This window comes from Delphinapterus leucas, chromosome 1, assembly GCF_059928025.1.
Source record: "Delphinapterus leucas isolate spDelLeu-1000000601 "Yukka" chromosome 1, BTC_Dleu_Yukka2, whole genome shotgun sequence".
NCBI lineage: Eukaryota > Metazoa > Chordata > Mammalia > Artiodactyla > Monodontidae > Delphinapterus > Delphinapterus leucas.
The window spans coordinates 123,480,051-123,506,522 of record NC_143129.1 but is presented as its reverse complement, the minus strand read 5'-3'; the positions used below and the strand labels follow the sequence as shown (position 1 = coordinate 123,506,522).

The 26,472-nt window shown below is 42.9% G+C and overlaps 1 protein-coding gene across 2 annotated transcripts in view; it reads left to right on the top strand.

The window, feature by feature from the left end:
* ST6GALNAC5 (ST6 N-acetylgalactosaminide alpha-2,6-sialyltransferase 5) overlaps nt 1–24,360 on the top strand; it is a 173,151-nt gene extending 148,791 nt beyond the window's left edge. The window contains exons 3-5 of one of the 2 annotated variants that reach the window (XM_022581058.2): nt 4,250–4,659; nt 11,754–11,861; nt 23,700–24,360. In XM_022581058.2, coding sequence (XP_022436766.1) covers nt 4,250–4,659; nt 11,754–11,861; nt 23,700–23,931 — 750 coding nt within the window. In that variant the 3' untranslated portion in view covers nt 23,932–24,360. Of the gene's footprint in view, nt 1–4,249; nt 4,660–11,753; nt 11,862–23,699 lie in introns of those variants that run through there. The other variant, XM_089920818.1, reaches the window with a different exon arrangement.
* The last annotated feature ends 2,112 nt before the right edge of the window (nt 24,361–26,472 follow it).

Below are 26,472 nucleotides of genomic sequence, written 5' to 3'. Positions count from 1 at the left end.
ACTGAGTGTTTTAGGTGTCAAGTTCAGTTGGACTTAGCCTGTTCTGTTCTTTTAAGAAAGGCTCAGCAGGCATCAACTGGGTCGCAGGGAGAATGCCTTCTGCTCTTGCTCTTCGGGCTGTGACAGAAATCAGACCTGGATTCCCTGAGTGTGCTTTCTCAAGCAGGAATTGCTTCTGTCGCCGCGGCCCAAAGGAGCAAGTTGTGATGAAAGTTGTCATTCTCCCCTGTCCCCTGATTGTGGGGTTTTATCACCAGGAGTCGGGGGTGGAAAGAGAAGTTTATTCACACCTTCTAAAATATTCTAAATATCCCCAATATTCTAAGACATTCATAAGCCCCCAATGAGTTGCAGCCACTGTCCTAGGAACTGGGATGATGCATTGCGTGTGCCCGTGTGTGTGTGTGTGTGCGCGCACGCGCGCACTTCCTCTAGAAGCCAACCCACCTGCCCCCATAGGCTCCTGTGCACCGCACTCCTGGGACATGGGCTGCTGCTCTGAGCATCAGTGGTCTGGAGAAGAGGTAACTGCTCCGTGCCTTGTAGATTTTCCTGAGCATTTTTCACTGCACAACAGCCCTGATGACCTTGGCATCAAGCTCTTACTGGGGATTAATAACCAGCTGGGTTTAATGGCCCTAACTGTGTCCTGGGCCATTTTCCCAGTCAGCCATTAATTGCAAGCAGTGCCCTGGGCTCTGGCCATTGTGGCTCCCTGGGCTGAGTGGCCCGGAGGCAAATGGTCCAGCCTCCTTCTCTGCAGACAGAGCTTCCTCTGTGCTCTCCCCTGCTTCTCCCCGTGGTATTAGTACACAGGGCTGCAGGAGAATTGTTGGTTAGGGCATCACATCATGTCTTCTTTGTATATATGGAGGTTTTCTCAGAGGACTGAGAAGCCTGGAGGTTGGCTTTCATTCACTCACTTATCAACCCATCTATCAATTTAGTATTAATTGAGTGCTTACAAAGGTCAGGAAACCAGAGAGATTACCAAGGTTGGAGTGACCTAACACGGGTGCCCATGTTTCCTGCAAAGGGCGGAACCCCTCACCAAATGAGTCTTTAAGGAAAATGTCCCCAAGAATCAGGGAGGGTGACTACTGTGAGAAAGAAGTAGGAGAGAAGGCGTAGGTAGGCAGTGACTCCACCAGGAGCCGCCTCCCCTCTCCTGTCCTCGGTGGAGTTTCATCTCCCTGGCCTGCTGGCAGAGCCCCAAGTTCACCTTCCCATGCTCCGCGGAGTGATTCATCAACCCAGCATCGGAGTGTTTAAGGGAAGAACATGTTCAGTACTACATCAGGAACCTTAACTCACCAAGGCATGAGTATTTTCACCCATGTCATTAAGACACTCAGGATGATAATGGTACTTCGATGTGCAGGAACATGGCTGTCTCAGGGGACTGTAACATCCCAAGAACCTGGGTCCCACAGTTTGTATAGTTCTTCTGCCTCCCAAGGTATCCTTAGTCCCTCTGAATGCAGGAAAGAGACTTCGTTTCCACCTTTGGAAGTGATTCAGCCTTTGGTACATGCTCTTCTCAACTGCAGGAAGTGTAACATTGTTTAGAACAACTATTGCCACTTTATTGGCAACACTTAAAGAAAGGCACTTAAGGCATAATTCAGACTTAGATCTTTTTTGCATTGTTTGGTGCATCTGTACAACTCAAAGAGAGGATGCTGGTGCCTGAGGTAATCAATACCTAAGGCAGGTGGGCAGGACTCATGAGGGAGGGCTTTCTGGGACTGGGTGGACCCCAGCATGTTCCGGTGGCGCCCGGTAATCACAGAGGGTTTGTATGGCACAGTCAGGAACCTTGGCCTTCCCTGAAAGGGTGCTCATCTGGCCTCACATGGGCATAGTGTGTGTGGAAAATTCAGGATAATAGTTCTAGGTGAGTCTGAGGAGAAAAAGCAGGTCCCAATGGCTTTCGGGTCCAGTGGAATGAAATCTTGCAAAGTGACCTTATTAAGCAAACAGACTGAGTTACACTGTACCTCAGGGGTGTATTAAGTGCTTAGGAAGTGTCTGTTAAATGAATGAACGAATGAATATCATCTGGCCATAAGTGTCTAGTTGGCGCTCTCTTTGTTTTACGGGTGAGAAAGTTAAGTACCCAATTTGTGATAAAGTCTGTTTAGACCCTGGGTCTCCTGACCCTAAACATCATTTACTCACATGCTATTTGCAGATGCCCCTGTCATCTTTGTAGGAATGTTTTCACGCGAGTAGAGTTTTCCCAGGATACAGGACTTTGGATGCTAAAACCCAAACACCCCCTAACAAACCGGGCTCCTCTTCTACCTCTCAATATTCTCCTTAGTAAAACAGGGGTGATGATGTAATATCTTTCTTATAGGTTTAGTTGAAGAATTAATGCAATTATATAAAAAGCTCAGAACAGTGCCTGGCACATAGAGAACATCAGAAATATTAACTAAGTTGACCACTCTTTCCTTTGTGCCCCCAGCCCGGCTGTGCTCTAAACAGTCCCCTTTACTAACAGTGCGGCACAGCCCCGCATTGTGTCACGTCATTGCACATCTCTGACCTACTGCCCCCCAGTAAAGCATAAACTTTGAGGGGTTCTGTTTTTCCATTCCATTCGCATTCTTGCTGCCCAGTACATTTGTCACCTAAGAGTAACTGGATGTCAAATGAATGATGAGAATTTGCAGTGGTAGAATCGCCATTTCATAAGCCCATGTGTCAATTAGAAACCCAGAGTGATCAGTACGCACTGATGTGGTGCGTACCTACCATGCGCTCCACTCTGCCTGAAAAGCCCCAGAGCAGCCTTCACTTAATGAATGACGCCGTGCCACGTCCTATGGTAAGGACTGGGTTCAACCCCATGCAATTGCTACTTTCGCAGGTCAAATATTGGCAATTTTAAATGGCTCGACCTACCACTGTGTACATTTTAATTCTATCAAAGTGGAATGAGGCATCAATTATCCTCGGCTAAAAATGAGAAAAGCGAGACTTGCGAGGTTAGTGACTTGCCAAGGTCCCATACCTTACAGGTAGTGTAGAGAAGCCTGGACCATCCTGTGTGGGTGCCCTTGGCCACTCTGCAGTGAGGGAAGGTGACCGCCCTCGGTGCTCTCTGTCTGGTTCGGAAGACAGAGCTATGGCTTAGGAAACTCCAAGAGTAAATACAAGACTGTACATACGCAGCACTAAATTGGATCCAGTTTTCTGAGACTGTGCAGGGAGCCAGCGCGTCCAGTTCAGAGTTAACAGAGAGGAAGGGCAGAGGCTCTGGGGAAAACCTAACAGTGCAACTGTCCTTCAGAACATTCTTGATTATCATTTTTTTGTGCACTTGCTGTCCTGGGCCTCCGGCCCTAATTACATTATCTTCAAACAGCAACTGAGAGATATTTCTCATTAAACATGAACAGGGAAATGTTTAACTTGTAAGAATGTAGGTGTTCAGAAAGTACATCACTGGTTCAGGATGTTGAAATGAGCATTGTCATTGGCGTTGTCCCTGGTAGACACCATAGGGCCAGGGCTTCCACAGGGTGCGAGTACAGTGGATGAGCTTGAGGCTTTCTCTACATTTTTGAAGATAGACTGACTCAATTTCTCTCCCTCTCCCCTTAAAATGGGAGAAATCTCCTAATTGTCATTTCAAAATTATGGCTTCTAAGGGGTTACAATTTGCATGTCTTTTCTCACATGATTCTTAGACGATGTCCATTTAGGATAAATATATTTGTACAGCATCCAAGGACACTGATACATGCTTAACTTCCAATAAGGTGAGTTAAGAGCATTAAAACTAGTGTCACGGCGAATTGTAGTATAGTCTTTCCTTCAACTTGGGGGTAACTTTGGATTCAGAAAGACCAGGGTTTGAAAGCATGGCTTCATTACTTGCTAGTCATGCATCTTTGGGCAATTTTTTCAACATCTCTGAGCCTAGGGTTATCATTATTTGTAAAATGACAGTAACAGCAAGCTTGCTGGGTTGATATGATGATTTTATCTATTAATATCAGTAAAGCCCAGAGCCCAATGGTCAACAGGTCACCGCTGGCTCTCTTCCCCTGTTGTCCAGTACTCCCTGTCACCAGTCTGGAAGAGAATGTAGGGGTGGATGAGGTAATAGCAGAAGAGATGTATTCTGGCATAGGAGGGAGAAGAGTGAAGACGGCAGCCCTCGGAGGCAGGGAAGTGACCTGCTGGTGCCAAGTGAGTGTTGCCGCTGATGGGGTCCTTCTCCCCGTTCTTGCAGCCCCTGAAAATGCACTGCAGGGACTGCGCCCTGGTGACGAGCTCGGGGCATCTGTTGCGTAGCCTGCGAGGCCCCCGGATTGACCAGACCGAGTGCGTCATCCGCATGAACGACGCCCCTACGCGCGGCTACGGGCACGACGTTGGCAATCGCACCAGCCTGAGGGTCATCGCGCATTCCAGCCTCCAGCGAATCCTCCGCAACCGCCACGACCTGCTCAACGTCAGCCAGGGCACCGTGTTCATCTTCTGGGGCCCCAGCAGCTACATGCGGCGCGACGGCAAGGGCCAGGTCTACAACAACCTGCAGCTCCTGAGCCAGGTGCTGCCCCGGCTGAAGGCCTTCATGATCACGCGCCACAAGATGCTGCAGTTTGATGAGCTCTTCAAGCGCGAGACCGGCAAAGACAGGTACAGAGGCGCGGGCAGGGGGTGCCCGGGGTCCAGGGGAGGGTGAGGAAATGTCCTTGCTTGCTGATTCAACAAAAGCAAAGCTTTTTTTATTTTATTTTTATTTTTATTTTTTTATGCTGATGTCAGATAAGCTCATCTCCTTAAGCTTCTTTTTCTTTAATTTTTAACCATTTTTAAAATTGAAGTATAATTAATTTACAGTGTTGTGTTAGTTTCAGGTGTATAGCAAAGTGATTCAGTTATAGAGATATAATTTTTATATATATTATATATACACATACATATATAATATATATATTCTTTTTCAGATTCTTTTATACTATAGGTTATTACAAGATATTTAATATAGTTCCCTGAGGTCTACACTAGGTCCTTGTTATTTATCTATTTTATATATAGTAGTAGTTAATTCCAAACTCCTAATTTATCTCTTTCCCCCGCTATCCCCTTTGGTAACCATAAGTTTGTTTTCTAAGTCTGTAAGTCTGTTTCTGTTTTATAAATAAGTTCATTCATATTATTTTTTTAGATTCCACATATACGTGATATCATATGGTATTTGTCTTTCTCTTACTTCACTTGATATGATAATCCCTAGTTCCATCCATGTTGCTGCAAATGGCATTCTTTTATTTCTAAAAGCTTTTGCTAAGTGCTTTTTGTTGTGACCACACTGCTCGTGCCATCTATAGAGCTCATCGGTAGGGCCCTCCTGGAGACTGGACTGCTGAAGCTGAATTTATAGGGCAAAGTGAAAGGAAGCACTGAGACATTTATACAGATAATTCAGGGCCAAATCCCTACTCTGGAGGATGAGGCAACACTGCTCCTGGCTTACACTGGTAGTAAGTGCAAGAGAATAGGTTTATTGCATTTTATTTTACTTGTGTGAACACTAACCAGAAATAAGTGTATAAGGTTATTTTTCTCTTTCAAAGGCAAATATTTATTCAGTCAACATATATTTACTGAGTACCTACTACTTCACTGCACCTGGTACTGGGGATATACACAGTCAGAAATAAGGCAGATCTAGACCCTGCCCTCCCAGAATATAGTCTTAACAGGGCCAGCGGATACTCACCAAGTAGTGGCCAGTGTGCTAGGTCATGTGAGGGGAAGAAAACGGTGCTATGCCAGTGGGACAGAGAGACCTGCTGTAATCTAGGACAAGGCTTACCAAACTGCTGCTTACAACTCAGTAATGGAACATGAAATGTATGTATTGAGTCACTGCAAGATTTTTTTTTAATGTAATGGAAAGAATGGAATAAAACAGACAATATCAGCATTCATCTCCTATAGTAAGTAAGGCAACGTATTATTTCATGGGATAAAATTTGTTTCGGTTTTATACATAGAAATATACATATATAGGGTCTTCTTTTGAAGTGATAAAATTGCCCTGGAATTAGACAGGGCTGATGAGAGCACAATTCTGTGAGTATATTAAAAAAACTAAATTACACACTTTAGAAAACTAAAATGAAATGAAAACCATGTACAATACGTGTGAGCATATATGCTCAATAATGAGGCAAAATGTGTTTCTGACTATAGGTCAAAATCTTTTGAAAAGCACTGGTCTAGAAGATGAGGGTGTGATGGAAAGACATTCTCCAAAAGGTGTATTTAAGCTGAGTCCTAGGCCAATAAGTATTTATCCAGGTAAAGAAGAATCTGAGAAGGGGAGAGAGAAACATCCTTATGGGTATAAGAGCTCGGAGGTGAGAGGACTTCCAGGGGGTTGGAGAAGAGTCCCTGTGGCTGAAACAGGAGTGCTGGTGGGGAGTAGCCAGAGAGGAAGCACAGATAAAGGGTGGGGAGCTGGCCAAATCTAGGTGAAGAAAAGGACAGCTATAGGTATTGAAAGGAGCAGTGTGGTGTAGTCCAAACACACAGCTCTGGGTTGGAATTCTTTGTCCCTCACTAGTTATATGGCCTTGGACAAGATATCTAACATTTCAGTGACCTCACGTGTGACAAGGGCATAGTGACTAGGCCTTGTAGGACCAGTCTAATAATTAAATTTCCTCATTTCCTTAATTCTAAAACACGTATGTTTATAACTAATACACATTTAATGATGTAATTTACCCCCTCCCTTACAAAAACTGTTCCTGTGTCAATTTCTTATTTTAAAACTAAAGAGATACGATAAGTAAATAATGTGAAGTACTAAATCCTTTTGGCTATAGCTTAGGCAGCTCATTATGAAGAACAGAGTTTTAAAGAAAGACCAAAGCCCATCATTCCCAAATTCTTTGCAGGGAAGAGCTTTCTTTTTAAATCCTTAAAACCTTGTGACCATTTGAGGGCTGGTCCAGGCAAAAGAGGGCATGGCAGCTGATGGACTGAGGAGAGGTGGACCTGGCCACTGGCACTGTGGCCCCCTTCCCTGGAAGCCCAGGTGATTCCATGGTTAGCCCAGCCAGTAGATCACGTGGGGGATCCTGGTCGCCATCACACACTGTCATGAAATCCAGTCACTTACTGTCCTTTAAAAACCACAAATAAGAAAAAAAAACAACATACAAATAACAGACTGTTGCTCATTTGAATGAGTTATTTAACCAAGAGAGCACTTTATAAGAGAAGGAGAATGAGGGAAGTTATTTACAGTTTCATTTTTTTCTGGTTGGAAAATTCAAAATAAGTAGAAAGACTCTCTTCAATAGAAAACACTTCTCTCTTTTGAGTTTAATGGTTGTTTGCTAAATGTAAGTATTCCTGAAACACTGCTGCAGTGTTAGCTATTTAGGATATTTACACATTGTTCTGGATCTTCTTAAGGGATTAAGTTGAAAACTTGGAGACTAGTCATTACATCCTTACATCTTTAGGAAACAATCTCACATCAAGACATAACCCACTCACTAAATTCATTAAATTCTGACCAGTGAAAACATTTTGCTCAATAAGCCTGTGTCCTTAGTGAGACAGATGAAATTTCATGGACTGGCTACCAGGCTTCTCATCCATCTACTAGGATCCATGCAGCCCCCACACAGGGAATCACACTGATGGATTTGTAGGATGCCAAAGTACACTGTCAACTTTTAGAATCTTCGTGCCTCTTACCTTTAAGAAACTGTCTTAGGGGCTTCCCTGGTGGCGCAGTCGTTGAGAGTCCGCCTGCTGATGCAAGGGACACGGGTTCATGCCCCGGTCCAGGAAGGTCCCACATACCACGGAGCAGCTGGGCCCGTGAGCCATGGCCGCTGAGCCTGCGCGTCCGGAGCCTGTGCTCCGCAACGGGAGGGGCCACAGCAGTGAGAGGCTCACGTACCGCAAAAAAAAAAAAAAGAAAGAAAGAAACTGTCTTAAAGAAGCTAATATTGTATTGACTCAATATTCTCATGTGTCCATATTCTTAATCTTCAGTCTACTCCAAGCTAAAGAACAAAGTCAGAAACAGCCCTTCAGAACAAAACTATTTCTATAAACTAAAATACAAAACACTTAGGGTCGAACAGTATTGCCTCTGTGTATGTTTTTCTTGAAACCTAACAAAACAGTGGCATGGATTAAAGATACACAAAGTATGGAATATCTAATTTTGCAATCTCATAATCAGGACATTCATTTCAGGCTAATATTTTGAAGAAATGAGATAATTCAATAAATTTTGATTTATGGAAATTTCACCCTACTTAAAAGTGGAGAAAAAAATGTCTCAGGAGCAATCTGCAATTAAGAAGCATGACAAATGACATAGATGGCCAAGTGGTATTCTTTGATATTAGAAAGTAACTGCACTTGAAAATAACTTTATAATTGAACAGGGTACATTAGGAAAATATGATTCAGAACCAATATTATAGTAATTAGATAAAAGAAGTATAAATGAAATAACTGCAGGAAGAATATTTCCATAGACATTATAAATGAGATTCTGGTGGAGCAGAAAGGCCTTTAATTGTAATGTAGTGTGTACTATAGCATTATCAGCTCAGTGTGTTACTTCATCATATAAAAGGATATCTGATAATTTTCCCTAATTAGCACATGACAGCTGTTCATATTCCTTCATTACAGCTGATTAAGTGTAAAAACACTAGATATTCCTCTGTTGGAAAAAGAGTTCAAATCTTTTTAGAAAGCACAAAGCAGTTACATTTCTATAGCCTGTGATCCCAAAAGACTACTATTTTGCAAGTCCGGGGAATTTTAAGTGGCACTTTAAAGAAATGTTCACCTTAGTTTCTTTAGTCCTCCACTTTTTATTCTCCCCATTTTTACCCATTAAATCTTTTTCTGTAGAGTCACATCTCCCTATATTTCAGGCTGTGGCTTGTGATTTCTACTACATCACACAAAAGAAGGCCAAAGTTGTAGGGAAGTTTCTGCCACTGGGAAAAGCCCTCTTAGTGCTTCCTACAACTCAAAAGCATAGGGACATGAGTGTGATTCTTGGATCAGGAATCTGGGGGTACAAGTAAGCTGTCATTCTCCTCCTGGGCTCCACATCATTCCAGGTATTCACTCTCCCAGTTTAAGTCTAGAACAACCTGCCATCTCAAGGCCACAGCCTTGGTGAAGACAAGGTCTAACTTGAGGCAAGGCACTGTCTTCTCTTCCCCTCCCCCATTCAGTCAGCTCTGCTCTGTCCCACCTCCTCCAGTCCCAAAGTTCTTATGAATTTAGAGCCCTGGTGAAAAACAAGGGGGATTGTTAATACCTATGTAGGCTGGAGGCTCCAGAATTTTCTAATTACAGTGAGTCCCCTGCATATGAACACGTTCCGTTCTAAGAGTGTGTTCCTAAGTCCAATTTGTTCGTTAAGTCCAGCAAAGTTAGCCTAGGTACCCAGCTAACACAATCGGCTATATAGTAATATATACTGTACTGTAATAGGTTTATAATACTTTTCACACAAATAATACATAAAAAAACAAACAAAAAATAAAAAAAGTTTTTAACCTTACAGTACCGTACCTTGAAAAGTACAGTACAACAGCTGGCATACAGGAGCTGGCATCGAGTGAACAGGCAAGAAGACTTACTGACTGGAGGAGGGAGAGGAGGTGGGAGATGATAGAGCTGAAGGATCGTCAGCAACAGGAGATGGAGGGCAAGCAGCAGTGTCACTCACGCCTGATGTTGATGGCACAAGTTCCATTCCCTTGCTGGATTCAATTCTATCTACCCTCTTGAAAAAAAAAATCCAGTGATATCTGGGTAGTAGCTCTTTTTTCCTCATCATAGATGACATCCTGGGCTTGTAATAAAGATACTGTACTACAGTACTGTACAGTAAATTGCACAAAAGCACAACCACTTGTAGAGGATGCACGCATGTGACTATGTATGCCAGACACGGGAACTAACTTATGTGATTGGACATGCGAACGCACGTTCACATCTTTGAAAGTTTGCAACTTGAAAGTTCGTATGTAAGGGACTTACTGTACTGCCCTGACTACTGATGATGGCTCCTACACAAGAGCCAGTAGCAGTGTTGGAAGATATCAGTTGTTTTGTGTGTGCTAAAAAGCACTGGGAGTAATGGTTGAATTATTATTTCATTTGCTCCAGCCTAGCAACCAAGAGGCGAGGAAGGGATCTTGATGTATCAACACACCAGACTAGATAACTTTTTATGATGTTCTCTCCTTTAGTCCTCGAAATAGCACAGGAAGATAGAGCTTCCCATGCTTGCTTTCTAGATAAGAAATCAAGGTTCAAAGAACAGCAATAACCTGCCCCAGGTCATTTAGCTGGTGAATAACAGAAACTAGTAAGATACAAATCCATGCTATTTCCATCTTGAGAATGTTTTAAATGTACTTCCTGGGATATTACTGGATCTGGATACAATGGAATGGAAAATAAAAATGAGTAAAGGAGTTAAGAACTAGAAAGTTGAAGCCACGAACTCAGGAATGGCTAAATTACCCATTCCTGTCAGGTAGGTGACAAAACAAAAGACATCTTAAAATGCCTTTTTTGGTTGTTAATCCTTATGTGAAATGGAAATAATGCAAACTGCTTAACAAAAACTCTTCCTTTTCAAAGAGGGGTGCTATGCAGTGCAAGTAGAAAAGCTTTCCTGCGGCTCTTTCATTCACATCACATACGGTGCTATGGCTGGGCAGAGTCAGACAGTCTGACCTTGGGGATAAGGTGTTTGAAACTGGCTAATGATGCATGCCACAAGCACTGAAAAAAAAAAGTAAATGCAGCAACCCCCAAAGAATTGAAATCAATATCCACAGCAGCATAGCATGGTGGACCGAGTCATCCTCACAAGTCAAATTAGATCTTGATGCTGTGTCTCCACGATTACCCTTAGACTTGGTGTGTGGCTGGGGCTCAATACAGATGTTTGAATGGGCAAATGAATGAATGTTGGAACCCACCGATTTATTCCTTAAATTCTGTCCATTTTTGGTCATTTAATAAAAATTTTCACAGGGCTCGGACTGTTCTGAGGTAAAATAAAGCAAATGCTCAATTAAACATAAGCATCCCTGTGTCCCTTTTCCTCTGGTCATTAGCCCATTCCCAAATGAATGTACTCCTTCTAAGGAAAGACATTCAGTCACGATGTTGGTGTTAATTAGTCTAGTCGAAGGCAAGGTTCTACCCTAAGATCATTTGGTCAATCAGTTGATCAACTGATAGATAAAGGCAACTGTGTTTATTCACATTTAGTAAGCTCTTTGTTATCCACCCTGCGTGGAGCAAAAAAGAATACTTATAGCTAGTCAAGTATTCTAGTTTAATAAAGAGCCGACACACGAGGATTGTCATCTTACAAGAAATTGAGTGGTAATAATTCGCACTTAAACATTGAAACATTGATCATCATCTTTGACTATGTAGAAGTCCCTTGAGAATCCACCATGATGGAGTACTGACATCATTTATCATATTATCATGGAATATGGTGGTATGAGTAACAGATTTCTATCTGCTAAAGTTCCAGCTTTAGCAGATAGAGAGAGAGTGAGAGAGAGAGTTTACCAAATGGAGAGAGAGAGAGAGTGTGTGTGTTTATAGTCAGCCTTGTTCCAGAAAAGATTTAAGATGGAGTGGGTATAATGATTATTTTACCAGCTTTCACACTTAACTGTTGTTCCTTCCAGGAAGATCTCCAACACTTGGCTCAGCACTGGCTGGTTCACAATGACGATTGCCCTGGAGCTCTGTGACAGGATCAATGTTTATGGCATGGTGCCCCCAGACTTCTGCAGGTAGGATTTATTCTGCAAATGTAATTCATCAGCAGTGTTGTGCAGTGTTTATAAATATCTGATTCCAACTATCAACCATGAAACATGTCTTACTGTCTCTTGAAGCAATTAATTAACATGTCCCAAGTCCTGGTTCTAAGCAAACGGCATTTAATTATGTGATATAAAATATTGAAAGTTTTTGTTTGTACTGCTGGAGAATTAATCCATCTTGTGGGCTTCATTTATCCTCTGAATATTTATCAACCAAAAGTAATGCAGTAATTGGCATAATATTAACAATGAACAAGCATTAAGAAATATTCGTTCTGGGGACTTCCCTGGTGGTGCAGTGGTTAAGAATCCGCCTGCCAATGCAGGGAACACGGGTTCAATCCCTGCTCCGAGAAGATCCCACATGCCGCGGAGAACTAAGCCTGTAAGCCACAACTACTGAGCCTGAGCTCTAGAGCCTGTGAGCCACAACTACTGAGGCCCGCGTGCCTAGAGCCCGTGCTCCGCAATAAGGGAAGCCACCGCGATGAGAAGCCGCGCACTGCAATGAAGAGTAGCCCCCGCTCACCACAACTAGAGAAAGCCCGTGCACAGCAACAAAGACCCAACGCAGCCCAAAATAAATAAATTCATTCATTCATTCATTAAAAATATATATATTAGTTTTATTCTCATTTGAAAAGAATGTGGTAATTTTTAATGAATTAAAGAGGGCAATTTCTTTGATGGTTAAGGCCTGTTTTCCAAAATTAAAATATTTCTCTTAGTCCCTTTCCCTTTCCACATCAGTAGCCTCGGTTTGTGTTTCTAAGACCAAAAGCACAGGCATAATTATTTTGATGTAATAATAATTTCTGTTGCTACCTTAAGTTACCCCCTGGCATGTGCCCAGGTAGAGTTTGGTGTGTACTAACAGACACACTGAGAAATATTCAGGGCCTGATTTGTGGAAGGCCAATTGAAATTCACCTGTAACCTAAAGGAGCGATGCCAATAAAATCAGAAAGTTTCCTAGTCTTCAGGCATGCCTGCTGACCTGCACATGGCCTCAGTCGTGATCTTTAAAAGGTAAGATCTGGGGTGGGAGGGCATTTTAAACTTGTTCATTAAAATTTATGCTTGCTTATACCTTCATGTGTTTTAAACCTAACAACTTCTCAATGTCTGTGAGCCTTTAGGCAAAGTCTACCATTTGGAGGTTTGATGCAAGAATGATGAAGCATACTTAATTGTGCCATTATCACTTTGCCACTTTTCTCCCACCCTTTTTAATCCAAAGACCACACAGCAGCAGTACTAGTTTATATGTAAGAGTCAGGTCACAGGGGAGAAGGAAAGGGGTGGACAGAGCAGGCCTTTGAAATCTGCCTGGACTCATGCATCCCCAGGGAAGACATGATGTAGTAAGGAAGTGGGTGGAGTTTGGACGCAGACGGCACAGGTTCAAAGCCCAGCCCTGCCACTTACTAACCTAGTGCGACCTTGAGTAGGTCACTCATTCTCTCTGTGTCTCAGCTTCCTCGCCATTAGAAGTGGATGTGATGATAATAATAGACTCTGCCTCAGAGGATTGGAGGTGGATTAAATAAGTGAATACATGTAAAGTGCTTGGAACAGCGCCTAGTACATGGCCAGAGTGAGCTTGGACCCTCACCCAGTTCCTCGTCACTTAATGCACTGGCCTTGTTTTCCCCTTTAACAACCTCTGTGCAAAAAAGTAGGTAAGATGGTGCAAAAAAGCCAACTGCCTCCTCAAACCAACAGGCTAACAAAGGCAGTGGCAGTGGCCCCTTTGGGCATGCAAAGAGCCATCAAAGCTGATGGTTAGATGGCAGATATAATTATGTAATATTGCCATTAGGGCACCAGAGAAAAAGAGCATGAATAAATTGAAATGTTAATGACTTAAAGTGTTCAAGGAAATATTGCACTTATTATGGAAAACAAATGAAAGGCAAGTTAACCTGTCATTTCTCTTACTCAGATTTAGTTCATCACGGCTTGGTGCACTTAGGATGGGAATAATTTATACGATGACACTAGCAAGGAAGTCAAGATACCGTCCGTGCACCGTATGTTGGCAGCCGCTCTGAATTTCTGTTCCTCAGCCACCATCCCAAAGGTTCAACAGTTGTTCTCATAAGATGATTTTGGCCAGGACTCATCAGAAGGATCCCTAACCCCAGTGTCCTATCAGAGAGAGTGAAGAAGTGTTCTGGGCATCCTCTGGTGCAGAGGGTTAGGCTGGTGACGGCACCCTCTTCAGTCCTGATGCCTGTTTAGGAAGGGTAAGAAAGGAAGGAGCAGTAAAGATTGATTCCCAGGTTCCTTTCATCTTCACGTCCAGGACACATGGGCTGAACCACCAGGCACCCAGTTCCTACCTTGAACCTTGCTGTCCTCATCTGCAAAATGGGCATAAGAAAATAATAATAAAGCAAACAGGTCATGGTGAGGATTAAATGGGATCATGGCAGTAGAACGTTTGACACAGTGCCCAGCACACAGTTAGTGCTCAGGAAAGATTATTAATAACATTAGTGTTACTAATACTTTAATATTATACATAAAATATATAAAATAATTATTAATATTATCCTAAGCCCTTGAGAATTGCCCTGAAAGGTACCAAGAATTTTGGGAGGGGTTCAATGAACAGGCCACAGCTCTTGCTTCCTGGAGGCTTATGATAAGCGTTACCCACACAGAAATCTAACAAGCACAGCTAAGCCACTTGGAGTCAAAATGACTCTTGCAAACAGTATCACCACCAGAAAATGAAAAAGCAACTTATAAGTTAATCCAGCTACTAGTCTGATCATTCTCCCTTTGTCTTGATTTTGAAAGAAGCTAAGAACTCTAAGGCCAGCAGGGTACATGTGTCATGAGCTGTAGGACTTAGGGAGATAAGCTATCACCGGGGCCAAAAGTGGTAGGGAAGCTTTTGTGAGATGACAGACCTCATGCTGGTTGAGTCCACCAGAATATACACACCTCGAGGGCAGAGACTTTTGTGTGTTGGGATCACTGTTGGAGCCATGGTGCACAGGACAGTAGATCAGTACCGTCCTGACCTATAGCAGATGCTCCATACATACTGAGTGAATGAATGGCCCTGTCCTCTCTCTCTCGTGCTGTAGTCAAAGGGTGTTTATATGACCGAAAATGAGCCATATTTCTCAAGGTCAGAAGCTATGTGGCCTTGAGAAAATTATTCAACCTCACTGAGCCTTAGTTACCGTGGGCAGGTTACTTAATGACCGGCTCAGAAGCCGTAGTTTCCATGTGTACAGATGATCATGACATTAGTACTTACCTCACGGGGTTATATGATAATTCCACGACATAATAGATGAGGAATTCTTGACACAGTGCTGGTGTACATTAAGCGTGGATAAATTTACGAGGAGAAAGGGCTCACTCATCAGCGGGTATGCACCCATGAGCACATTTTAAGGAGCTGTCTGGCGAGCACTAATGAATGGTGCTTGGTTGACAGGGAGGGCCAAGGACACGAAAGGCTCCCATGTGAATTGGGTCCCACTTTCCCTCCAGCTCCTTGCAGGACACCCCACGGGCTGCTCACAGCAGACACCCCCCATTCTGTGGCTTCTTTATGCCCAGTCTCTCACTGGAATGAAGAGTTAGGCACATGGGGCCAGGGTTCAGCAAACCAAAGGAGAGCCAACTGCCCTTTTTGGGTAAATTAACCTTTCCAGACTTTGAGATACAGCTAGGACCCTCAAAAGAAGTCATTTACTAAACAAATCACAGAGACTTTGATTCATTAACCTAACTTATGTTGGGCACTTAGGGACATAATCAAAGATGAATGAGACAGGGTTCCCGCCTTCAGTCTCCTGCGTGTCACTTGGACACAATTCAGTCATAAGGGACAGAAGGTTCCCAAGGTTCCTGTGGGAGAAAATATTCACGTTCTGCCTGTCGTAGTCTCTGATGTGCAGGGCTTTATTGAAACATCCAGCTCTGGCTTTCTCCTGACCTGATCCAGTGGAACAAGGGCAAGGAGCTAAGATGAAAGAACATTGCTCCCTCCTGCGCCACTTCATCGGCAGCAGATGAACTTCTCCCTGTTTTACCTATGGGCTCTCATATCACAAAGGGTCCCATGGCAAATAAGAACATTGACAGCCTTGAGGACCTCTGGTCTAAGATACGGTCATGCCGCTTTCCAATCTAAATCACACTCTCACACACTTTTAAGGAGAATAGAGTCATCACCTTCTCCCTGCCAAGGAAACCAAGGCACAGGAGGACCAAACGCTGGACTACTTCTGCAGTCATTTCCATCAGCTTAGCGTGGCAGTGACCCAAAGGGAATGTCAGCTGCTATATGCTGGGATATATAGGGAGGTGCGGTAGGGGACTAAATTATATCCTGGGAGCAGACAGCTGAGCAATCCATGAGTGCCTGACTTCTAAGACGTGTGGGTGGGTTCACTCCTACAAGCCTGGAGCTGTAATTTTCCATCCAGCTCTCCTGGAGGTCTGGCCTTCTCATCCCTCCCACCCAAAGGGCCAGTTTTACTTCCAGGAATCATTCATTGGCAAGAAGATTTCCAGTAGCCTCTAAACTACTAAGCACATGGACTCCTTAGGGAGACGAATAACCCCACGTTCATATTTAACACCACAAATGGAAACAGTGAATGTATAAATGGCCATGGTGGCAGATGAAGGACATGCTATTCGAAACCTGGCAGAATCTAACGCTGACTAAAAGTCACGTGACTGGCGTGCAACCGTTTCCTCCTTAATCTGGCGCTGCAGTAGCCTCCTGACCGCTCTCCCCAACTCTGGTCTTTCTCTTTCCTCTCCAAACACCACTGTGCTGTTGGATAAACCGCAAGTCTGACTCTGTCACTTAAAGCCCTCCGTAGGTCCCCACAGCTTTTAGAAGAAAGTTCACGCTCCCTAGCTTAGCACACAAGTCCTCAGGACCTGACCTCTGCAGCCACCTTAGTCTCGTCTCCTCTACTCACAGACTTGTTTTAGCCGTGCTGAGGAACTCAAGAAGGAGCTCACCCTGCACACACCTGTCCCTTTGCCCTCATCTCGGAACACCCAGCCCCTCCTTCTTAATCTGGCTGATCGCTACCGGTTCTTCACCGTGATATTAATGGCTGATAGTTTTTCTGCACATACCACATGCTGGTGCTGTGCTGAGTACGAGTACGGGTGCCGTTTCATGGAACCTTTATGATAATCCCAGGAGATCAACATTATTATTATCGCCATTTTACATATGAAGCTTGAGGACATGAAACAACTGGCCAAAGTCGTGGGGCAGGTAAGTGATGGAGCTGGGATTTGAATTCAGGTCTTCAGGGCTCAAGAGCTAACACTCTTAACCCCTCCCTCCACTGCTTTGGAGGTCCTCTTCCTCCAAGCTTTCCTTGCCTTCCTATCTGAGTCAGACCCCACCTGGACCCCTACTGGGGCCTCTGCCACCTTCCCCTCTGCCTCAGCTAACTAAGTGACATATCCATCTCCTTCATCAGCCTGTAATCTCCTCAAGGGAAGGGGTCCTGTCTCAAGCCACGTTTGTGTCCCTAGCTCTTGCCATTGTGTCTGGCACGTAGTACGTATTCAGTATTGATTAACTCAACGAATAAATAAAAACCTTCCTTTCCTTGACGGTGTTTAGAAGACTGATTCTATATTTATTCCGAGATCAAAAGTGCCAGGTGAGTGAAGAGTATAAGTAGCCAGTGGCAAGTACCGATTTCAAGGGTCCAAAGAAGTCATGGTGGCTGCCTGTATCATTCCCAGCCAAGGCCAGCACTGGGTCCTCAGGCATGAGGCATCAGTCTCCATCCTGCCTCTATCACTGGACTCCGGGCTCATCAGTGTTCAGAAAGCCAGAGAAAATTAATGTCGTGTCACACCAGAGACAGCCTCAAAATATATTATTATGGGGACATAGACCTTTAAATCATGCCGTATCCATATGGGAAGGCAAATCCATTCTCTCTAGATGGACTATAAATTGCAATGGCAAAGCTCTGTTATCATTGCTTTCCAAACTAAGTGATGGTGAGTATTTTTAATCTCATTTCCCATTGTAAATTATTTGTGATAATAATGGGCCAAGCATTTAAATTCTATCCAACAGTCATATTTCTGGTCATACTTAACACATTACCAAGTTTACAACTCTCTGTTACCCATCATTTCTTGAGGATTAATTAGCAGAGTAACGACTCAGAGTAATCACTGTCATGGAACTAAATTAATATCTTATCCATAATGTGAAGGACATCTCAAAGGTATCGTGAATATCAGAGTTGATTCTGCTCGAGTTATTAGCTAGTGAACATTAATAAAGCTGCCAGCATTACAGGGCAAGTTCCTACTTGGCAACAGTCTACCCTGTAGCATCAGATGCTCACAGAGGACGGGTATGGAATATAATGCATCCACGTGGTTCACATTTTATGAAGTGAACTTAAAATACATTGTTGTACTTTTTTTTTCATAGATGCTTAACTTTGCCATAATTTCTTCTTCTATCTTTGCTATAATTTAACCAACTTACTGGTCACTGGGTGTTTTCATTACCTTCCTCTCTCCCATGGCTACAGTGCATCTGTTATGAGACGTTATGGCACCACCTGAGCTGCCTGAGCGGTTGGGTGTGGATATGGGGTTCAGGCGACTCACTTGGGCCTTTGACCCATGACGGGTGGGCAGCTGCAGGCTCTCGGCACTTTTTGTGCCCCAGAAACACAAGTATTATTTCACTGGCTTCCAAGGTGGGTGGCAGTTTCCTTCCAAAAGAGGCTGTAAAAACAAGAAATGGAGGCAACAGAATAAAGGTGGTTCATGGGGCCTCCCGGGCCTGAAGCAGCTGTGTAGGAAGGCCTGTTAGGGGAACATTTCCTTCTGAATGCTCCGTACTGTCCCCAAGACCCCCAGTGCAAGCCAGTTTCCGAACAACCGAGGTACTTGACAGCTACTGATTCAACACTATTCCTCAAACAGTTCCTGACTACCTGCTATATGGTACTGTATACCATGCCAAGAATAAAAGTGTGTTTGGAGAGAGTATCTGAGAGCTCTCAAGAGAGGCAAAAGCACCATTCTTTCATCGGGATCTTTGTAGTCTTCTAGATTGTCCAGCCCAAACTGGGAGATCAGGGTCAACCTAGATCATACCCGGAAATGGAAATATCCACCCTTACCTGTTAATGATACAAGGTTTCTTTCCAATTGCACAGCCTAGCTTTAGAAGATTTAAAATGGCACGTCACCAACTCCTGCTGCCATTGATAACATATCAGTGGGCAGAATTGTAAATGAGCATGAGGCCTGTGCTTCGCACCCTGACCCGCTGCACAGTGCCCACCAGGCACGGGGCACCTCTGTAGGTGGGTGCTTGGGAGAATGCAGCAAGGACAGAGTTGCTCTCAACCATGTGGTGCCAACCCAGTGGGAACCTGGGGTGCCATTAGTGCAGACAGCCACCTGGTGGCACAGGAATTTTTCCAAGACACAGAGCCTCACTCTTAAGAGTACAGCTTTGGTTGAGATCTGGGCCCTGAAACTTCTTCAATTTCTCTGGGTATGAGTTTTCTCATTTGTAAAACAGAGGTAATAACAGTACCTCTCTCACTAGGGCGACGTGAGGATTAAATGTTAGTCCATGTGGAGTACTGAGCGCTATGTGAGTCAAGTCTAGAATCTTGGATGGCCCATGAGTGAGGCTGTGTGCTTAAACCAGGTGCAGGACTCTCACCCTGGGCGCCGGATTCTCACCCTGGGTGCCAGATGCTCACCCATCACACGGAGTAGTGATACTTAACCTTAGACGCCTGATGGAGAATAAAGGAGCTAATATAAGCTAAGCACTGAGGCTTAGCAGGTATTTAACTAAATCAGCCTTCTTAAACCTGGCTGCATATTAGAATCTCCTACAGAACTTTATAACATTGTTACCTTTTTAAATTTTTTTGTTTCGAAAAAGTTTTAGACTTACAGAAAATGTTGCAAAAACTGTACAGAGAGTTCCTGTATACCCTTCACCCAGCTTCCCCTAATGTTACCATTTTGGTCCAATTATCAAAATTATCAAAACTAAGAAATTAACACCGGTACAGTACTCTTAAATAAATTTCAAACTTTATCCACACTTCACCATTTTTCCTACTGATGTCATTTTTCTCCTGCAGAACCCAATCCAGGATCCCTTTGCATTTTCTTATCATGTCTCATTAGTCTCCTCCAGTCTGTGACTGTTCCTCAGTCTTTCCTTATCTTTCATGACTCCGACACATTTGAAGAATTCTGGTCATTGTAGGATGTCCATCACTTTGGATTTGTGTGATAGTTTCTAATTATTAGATTGAGGCTATGCATTACTGAGAAGGATACCACAGAAGCAATAGCATTTCATATCAAGAGGTACATGATGTCAAAATGTCTTATTACTGGCAATGTTAACCTTGGTCACTTGGTGAAGGTGGTGTCTGCCAGGTTTACTCACTGTAAAGTTACAATTTTTCCCTCTATCATTAATAAATACATTGGGGGGACTTTATGCAAATAACCTATTTCTCCTCATGCTTTTCCTCTCTCATATTCCATTCATCTGTGCATCTTGCCTGCAACAATTACTGCATTGTTCTAATGGTGATTTTCTATTCCCTCATTCTTTCTAGATTATTAATTGGAATTATTCTGTATTTCATTTATTTATTTATTCAGTAATTTATTGAAATCATCATGGACTCATGGATATTTATTCAGTTTTATTTTATGGGACTTATAATCCAATACTGCCATTATTTATTTTGATACTCAAACCTAAGGCACTTTTTAAAATACCTATGCCTGGGACCCTCTCCAAATCAATTAAACCAGACTCTATGGAGGTGGAACATAGGCCATGGTATTTCTTTAATACCTGTGCACTACATGGTAGTTCTTTCATTCTCCCTACCTGCTTTCTCTGTAGAGAAAAAACAATCCTTCTTCACATTATTCTGCAGGATTTGTTCCCTCACTGGCCCCTGGAGGGCTGATGAGAGGCTGCTGCCACTTAGGGAACTGGCTCTGTGATTATCATGCCCACACAGCCCGCACCCCTGCACCTTCTCTCCCTGAGCATCCCCTGACCCCAGACAGCAACCTGAGCTCCAGAATCCTCTCTTTTACAGTAGTAGCCTCCTGATGTGGAAAGTCTGCTGATTTTTATCGCTGTTTTCATTTGGATCAGGTGGAGGGGAAAAAAACTATGGCAAACTTTAGAAAGTCAGGCTTGGGAAAAAAGGCTTAAGGAGTTATAAGCTTGAACTTTCTGAAAGAAGGGCTTTCTGAACGGCACAGTGGATGACACCTGATGGCAGGCTGACAACCTACAGCAGAGCTGTCCCTGCAGTTGCTTCGGCTCTGCCTTCTAAGTCCCATCAAGCCCTTTTCTGCCATTTGGACAAAGGTTTAAAGCATGGAGACAACCCTCAGTTATTTGGACACCTTTGAAACCATCAGAACCAAATATGTAAATTTAATTCTCCCTTTAGGAGAGCAGTGTGGAGCCAGATACATTTTCATTCAAGGAGATGGTCTTCCTGAATAAGGAAATTGATCCTATAGCATCCTTTATCTGGTTTCCAATTTCCCTCTATGCCTAGGTGTCAAATCAATCTCATGATATTTTTAGAAACCTGATTGCCTCTTTAGTCAGATTGATGCCAATAATATGTCCAAAACTTAGATGAATCAGATTTAAAACATGATCCGTACTGGAATAAAAGCTTAACCCCAAGTTTACCATGGCAACATGAATTTAGCACGGTTCCCCAGATTATGCCATATGAATCTGGGGAGACTTGTCCCACAAATTTCTATTTCTCTTTTTTTTATTTTGTTTCTTCATAGTGGTCCGTTCCAACTTGAATTTTTCCTACCATGCACTTTCTATATTGAAAATACCTTCTATTAAAATTTTAAGGGGTTTCAATTTCTAGGGTAAGTAAATAAGCAAACTCTATAATAACTGGACAGGACGGGATCTGATGTCTCACTATAGAACATAGAGATACTTCTGACACAGGCATAATAGAGATGCAAACTATTAACTCAGCGCAGCATCCAACCCAGGATGAGGAATGTTTAAATGCTGCACGACAAAAGTAAATCTCTCTTCCTGGAAGAACTTTAACCTCAGGAGAGGAAGCTCAAAGGTTTATTGTCTTCAGAGCCATGAACTCGACACCCCTCTTGATAAAAGACTTCGATCCCTGACCCCAGAAAACTTGCTACTCTAAAAGCCATTTGTGTATTGATCTCTTCTGAAGAAAACGAATAGGTATCTAGCAGGATGAGCATCTCTGGGAAACCAAGTTACTGTACTTAGAGCAAAGCTGAGTGCTGGGAGGGAGACCCCAGGGCATCAAACGCTGTAAGGTGGTTTGCAGGAAGCTGGGACACTTTTTAAGAGAAGTGCTAAGAAGAGACCAAGAAGAGCTTAGTCTTGCAACAAGGCCGCTTGGTGAGTGTAGGTGAAGGTAGGAAGGTTTATCTGCTGGGATATCTTGACTGCTCTTATCATTTAGACTTCAAGACAGAAGAGGTGGGGTGGAATGGAACCCAGTCTGAGACCAGACCTCTTTGGGGGTGAGATATTTTAGTAACCCTACATCAGGGCGCTCACCACCACCACATGTTAATCCTGTTCACATTACCTTGAACAAATGAGCCAGTGTTTCTCCTATGAGGCGGAGACAGGGATATAGAGACCGAAAAATGTGGGGACTCTCGGGCTACACAGCAGGGGTTGAAGATTTGGACTTTCTCAATGTAGAGACTCTAGGTTTAAGTACATTGTCCGTCTAAAACAGCAAGAGAAAAATGGTGGCGTCGTGCCTGCTGAGTTTCTCCCGTGCGATCAAACTTGGATCATCCACTTTCCATACCTGGAGGAAGAATTGTCTTTAGAGGCCTGCCGTTTAGCTGCTAACTCCATATAAATTTCTTTCAACAACAGAACTTCAAAAAATAGTTATTGAGCGCCTGCTAAGAACAAGACAAAGGCCTGCTCTCATGAACAGACAATAAGCAAGTAAACAACGACAGCAGTTCCAGAGAATGATTAATGCCACAAGGGAAATAAATGCAAGTGAGATAGAGAGAAGGGGCAGGCATCAGGTAAGCCCTCTCCGAGGAGGATACATTTGCATTGATCCCCAGCAGTGAGAAGGAGTGAGCTGATGGGAGAACGTTCCAGCCAGGTGACTGCCCTCAATAACCAAGGCCTCAGGCGAGGGACCAGCTTGGTCGAGATGACCACCGGAGAGGCCAGTAAGGCGGGAGCATAGCAGGCAAGGTCAAGTGGATTAGGAGAAGGCTCTGGAGAGGAGCCAGATCACGGAACACCCTGTAGGCCACGCTCTTAGTGGCAGTGGAAGCCCCTGGAGGGTTTGGAGTGGGGCTGGGCTGGGGAAGGAGGATGATGTGTTTTTGTTTTGTAAATACCTTCATAGCTGTTTGTGCTAAACAGACTGTGTGGGGCAAGAGTGGAAATCATAACTATAGCTGGCTCTTAGGACTACGTAGTTTCCAAATCCCAAAAGCCTGAACATCCTACAGGCTCACGTTTAATCTTGCTGTTTGATAATGATGGTCGCTGAGTTTATTTCACAGCCTCAGATCCTCTTCACGTGCATATTGCTTAAACATCAGCAAAACCGTTTGTTGAATTCATTTAACTTGAAAGTATGGTTTGTGTTTATCGGCTTATTAAAGATAACATCTTACTTAAATCTGTGAAAGGAATTTTTTTTTTTTTTGGCTTTAATCAGTTATCTCGTTTTCCTCCTACAGGGATCCCAATCACCCTTCAGTACCTTACCACTATTACGAACCTCTTGGACCTGATGAATGTACGATGTACCTCTCCCACGAGCGAGGACGGAAGGGCAGTCATCACCGCTTTATCACAGAGAAACGAGTCTTTAAGAACTGGGCACAGACATTCAATATTCACTTTTTTCAACCAGACTGGAAACCAGAATCACTTGCTATAAGTCATCCTGGGAATAAACCTGTGTTCTGAGGAATGTGTGTGGCCAGATGGATATCCCAAGAACCCACTGTATCAGACATCAGGCCACTGAACTTCTTGAAACACGAGACACGAAAGAGGAACAGAATGGGTCGCCGGGGTAGCTTCAGTTCTCAAGAAGTACCATGTACAGGTGCCTCCGAGGCGTGACTACACAGCAGTGCAGTTGGTTTGTAAGGGAAAATTCCAGAATGAATACATCCTAATGAGTGTCGTCCCTTTCAAAAGGGGTTACTGTAGGGGCTGAACTCTCATCTAAATGATGTTGCCACGGCTAAAAACATTTTGGATCTCTTTAAGTATTGCCTTCGAAACTGAGACATTAGGAACTCAACATTAATTGTATTCCTTTGTAGAAATACCACGTCAAAAGTCATTTTTCTATCAAATTGTATCCTAACCTGAACCTTTGCCGTTTGTTGGACTCTGTATGTGTGATTTGTATAAAGCAGCCTGAAAGTATGGACATGATTTCTGAAGAGTGTATCTTCACTGACTTTCATAAGCAAATGCCCAATATTTATTTATTGAGAGTTTTTTAGTGTGTTCTCGGCCAGTATTTTTATAGATTATGATTATGTGGTAATTTATCCTTCCTAATTCTTTAATCCTGAGTGATGGTTGGAAAAGGCCCAGAACTGGGAGATGAGTTGCGGTGTTCCCAATGCTCATCGTTAGCATGCGACGATATTTGGCTTGGAAACGTTGCATTGCATTTTTTGAACCCTCAGTCTTCAAGAACAGCTATGACATTTTCCAATATGCAGAAATGCTCCAAATGACAACATTGAAAACCAAAAACTGCGTCGTTCAAACAAAAAAGATACCAACAAGAGAAACTTAAAGACAGTTTGCTTTAGTAATAATTGATGTAGGTTACTTCACTAAAGCCCTAGTTTCCTCTTCTGGAGAATGATGTCACTGTACCAGCAGACCTCTTAAGTTTCATTCCAGATCTGAAATTCTCTCAACGAGCCTCTTGTTGACCCACATGAGGACTTTGCACTTGGAATGCTGGGGCTCCCACAGTAGCAGGAGCCTTATTTTAGGGGGTCTTTTATATCCCCCTACTACCTATCTCCCTCTTGTGGTTAAAAACATACCTCCTCCACGGAACCCATTGGCCAAAATCCATCCCCTGCTTCTCTGGTGCTTCTTGCACCAGAGAGAGAGAAAGAGAGAGAACTTCCATGCTATTCTAAGGGGGGGTGGGGGGAATCTTTCATGCTATTCCCTGACTACAAGAGCAAGGAACTGCATTTCTGTGAGTTTGTGCGGAGAAGAGAATACAAGGAGATTCCCCATCATACGACTCATTTATCCTATGAACTATTCAGATTCACTTCCTGCAAATCTTACATTATATTCACTGCCGTTCCCTCGTCTTCAGAAGTATAAAGGACTTATTTTTATTCCGAGCCAAGATCAGCTAGTGTGAAAGATTTTCATTTACACAAGTAATATTGTTCAAAAATAGCCTTTAAAAAAATATACCAATGTTTTCTTTACACATGGCTTAGGAGGCATTAATTTCTCTAATGCCAAATTTGAAGGCACCAGCAAATACTATGTATGGAGACTGACATTGTTTTACAAAACATGACCTGGTTTGAGATTAAAGAAGGTTTCTCACATTACCACCTCTTTTCCCTTTCCTTAATTAGTACTGAGATTCCATTCCTTTGCATTAACTAGTACTATTAATTATATGGAGTACTGTTATTGAGATGCAAACACAGTCCAGATGTTTATTTAGCAAAAATAAAGTTGGTATTTTCGTGGTGCGGCGTGAGCTGTAAAAAGCCAATACAATGGAAATGTCTGTCCAAAACATACTGGAATGTGTCCTTTAAATTGTCTCAGTTTTTTAAAGAAACAATAGGATTCTATTCCAGCACAATCTCTTCTACAGCATGGACTCTGGACAAACAGTACTTTATGAACTTATAAAAAATCATAAGAATTTTACATAAATGATTCATAGGCCACCTTTCCCATCACTTGAAGAGATTATTTTGCTCAGATGTAAGTAGCTCCTTTAACAAGTTTTATTTTTAAGGCATACTGGGACATGCAAAGATGCAGCTATATTACCTAATCAAATAATATCTCAAATGTCTGTATTATCCTCAGGTTTTAGGGGTTTTGTTTTTGTTTTGTTTTTTAAGATCATATGATAGCTCCATCTTTTTGTAACTTTTCTCTCTCAGATACTCAAAAGAGTGTAAAGCAAAGGAATTCTGAAATTCCTGGCTTCATTGGGAAATATTTTAAATCTACACGTGGCTAGGATATGTGAATTTATATTTTTAAAACTATGGTAAAAATATGTAAGAAATTATCACTTGGACAGTGGTTTTATTACAGCATTTAAAGAAAATACCTAGAACTCTGATAGACTGTGCTGCTGGAACTGGCTGTGGGCAACTGAATTCTTCTCTTGCCAATATCATTTCATGACTATCAGTCTTAACACGATGCAACACCATTAAAATCAACTCATATAAAAGACTACAGCCATGGTTACAGACC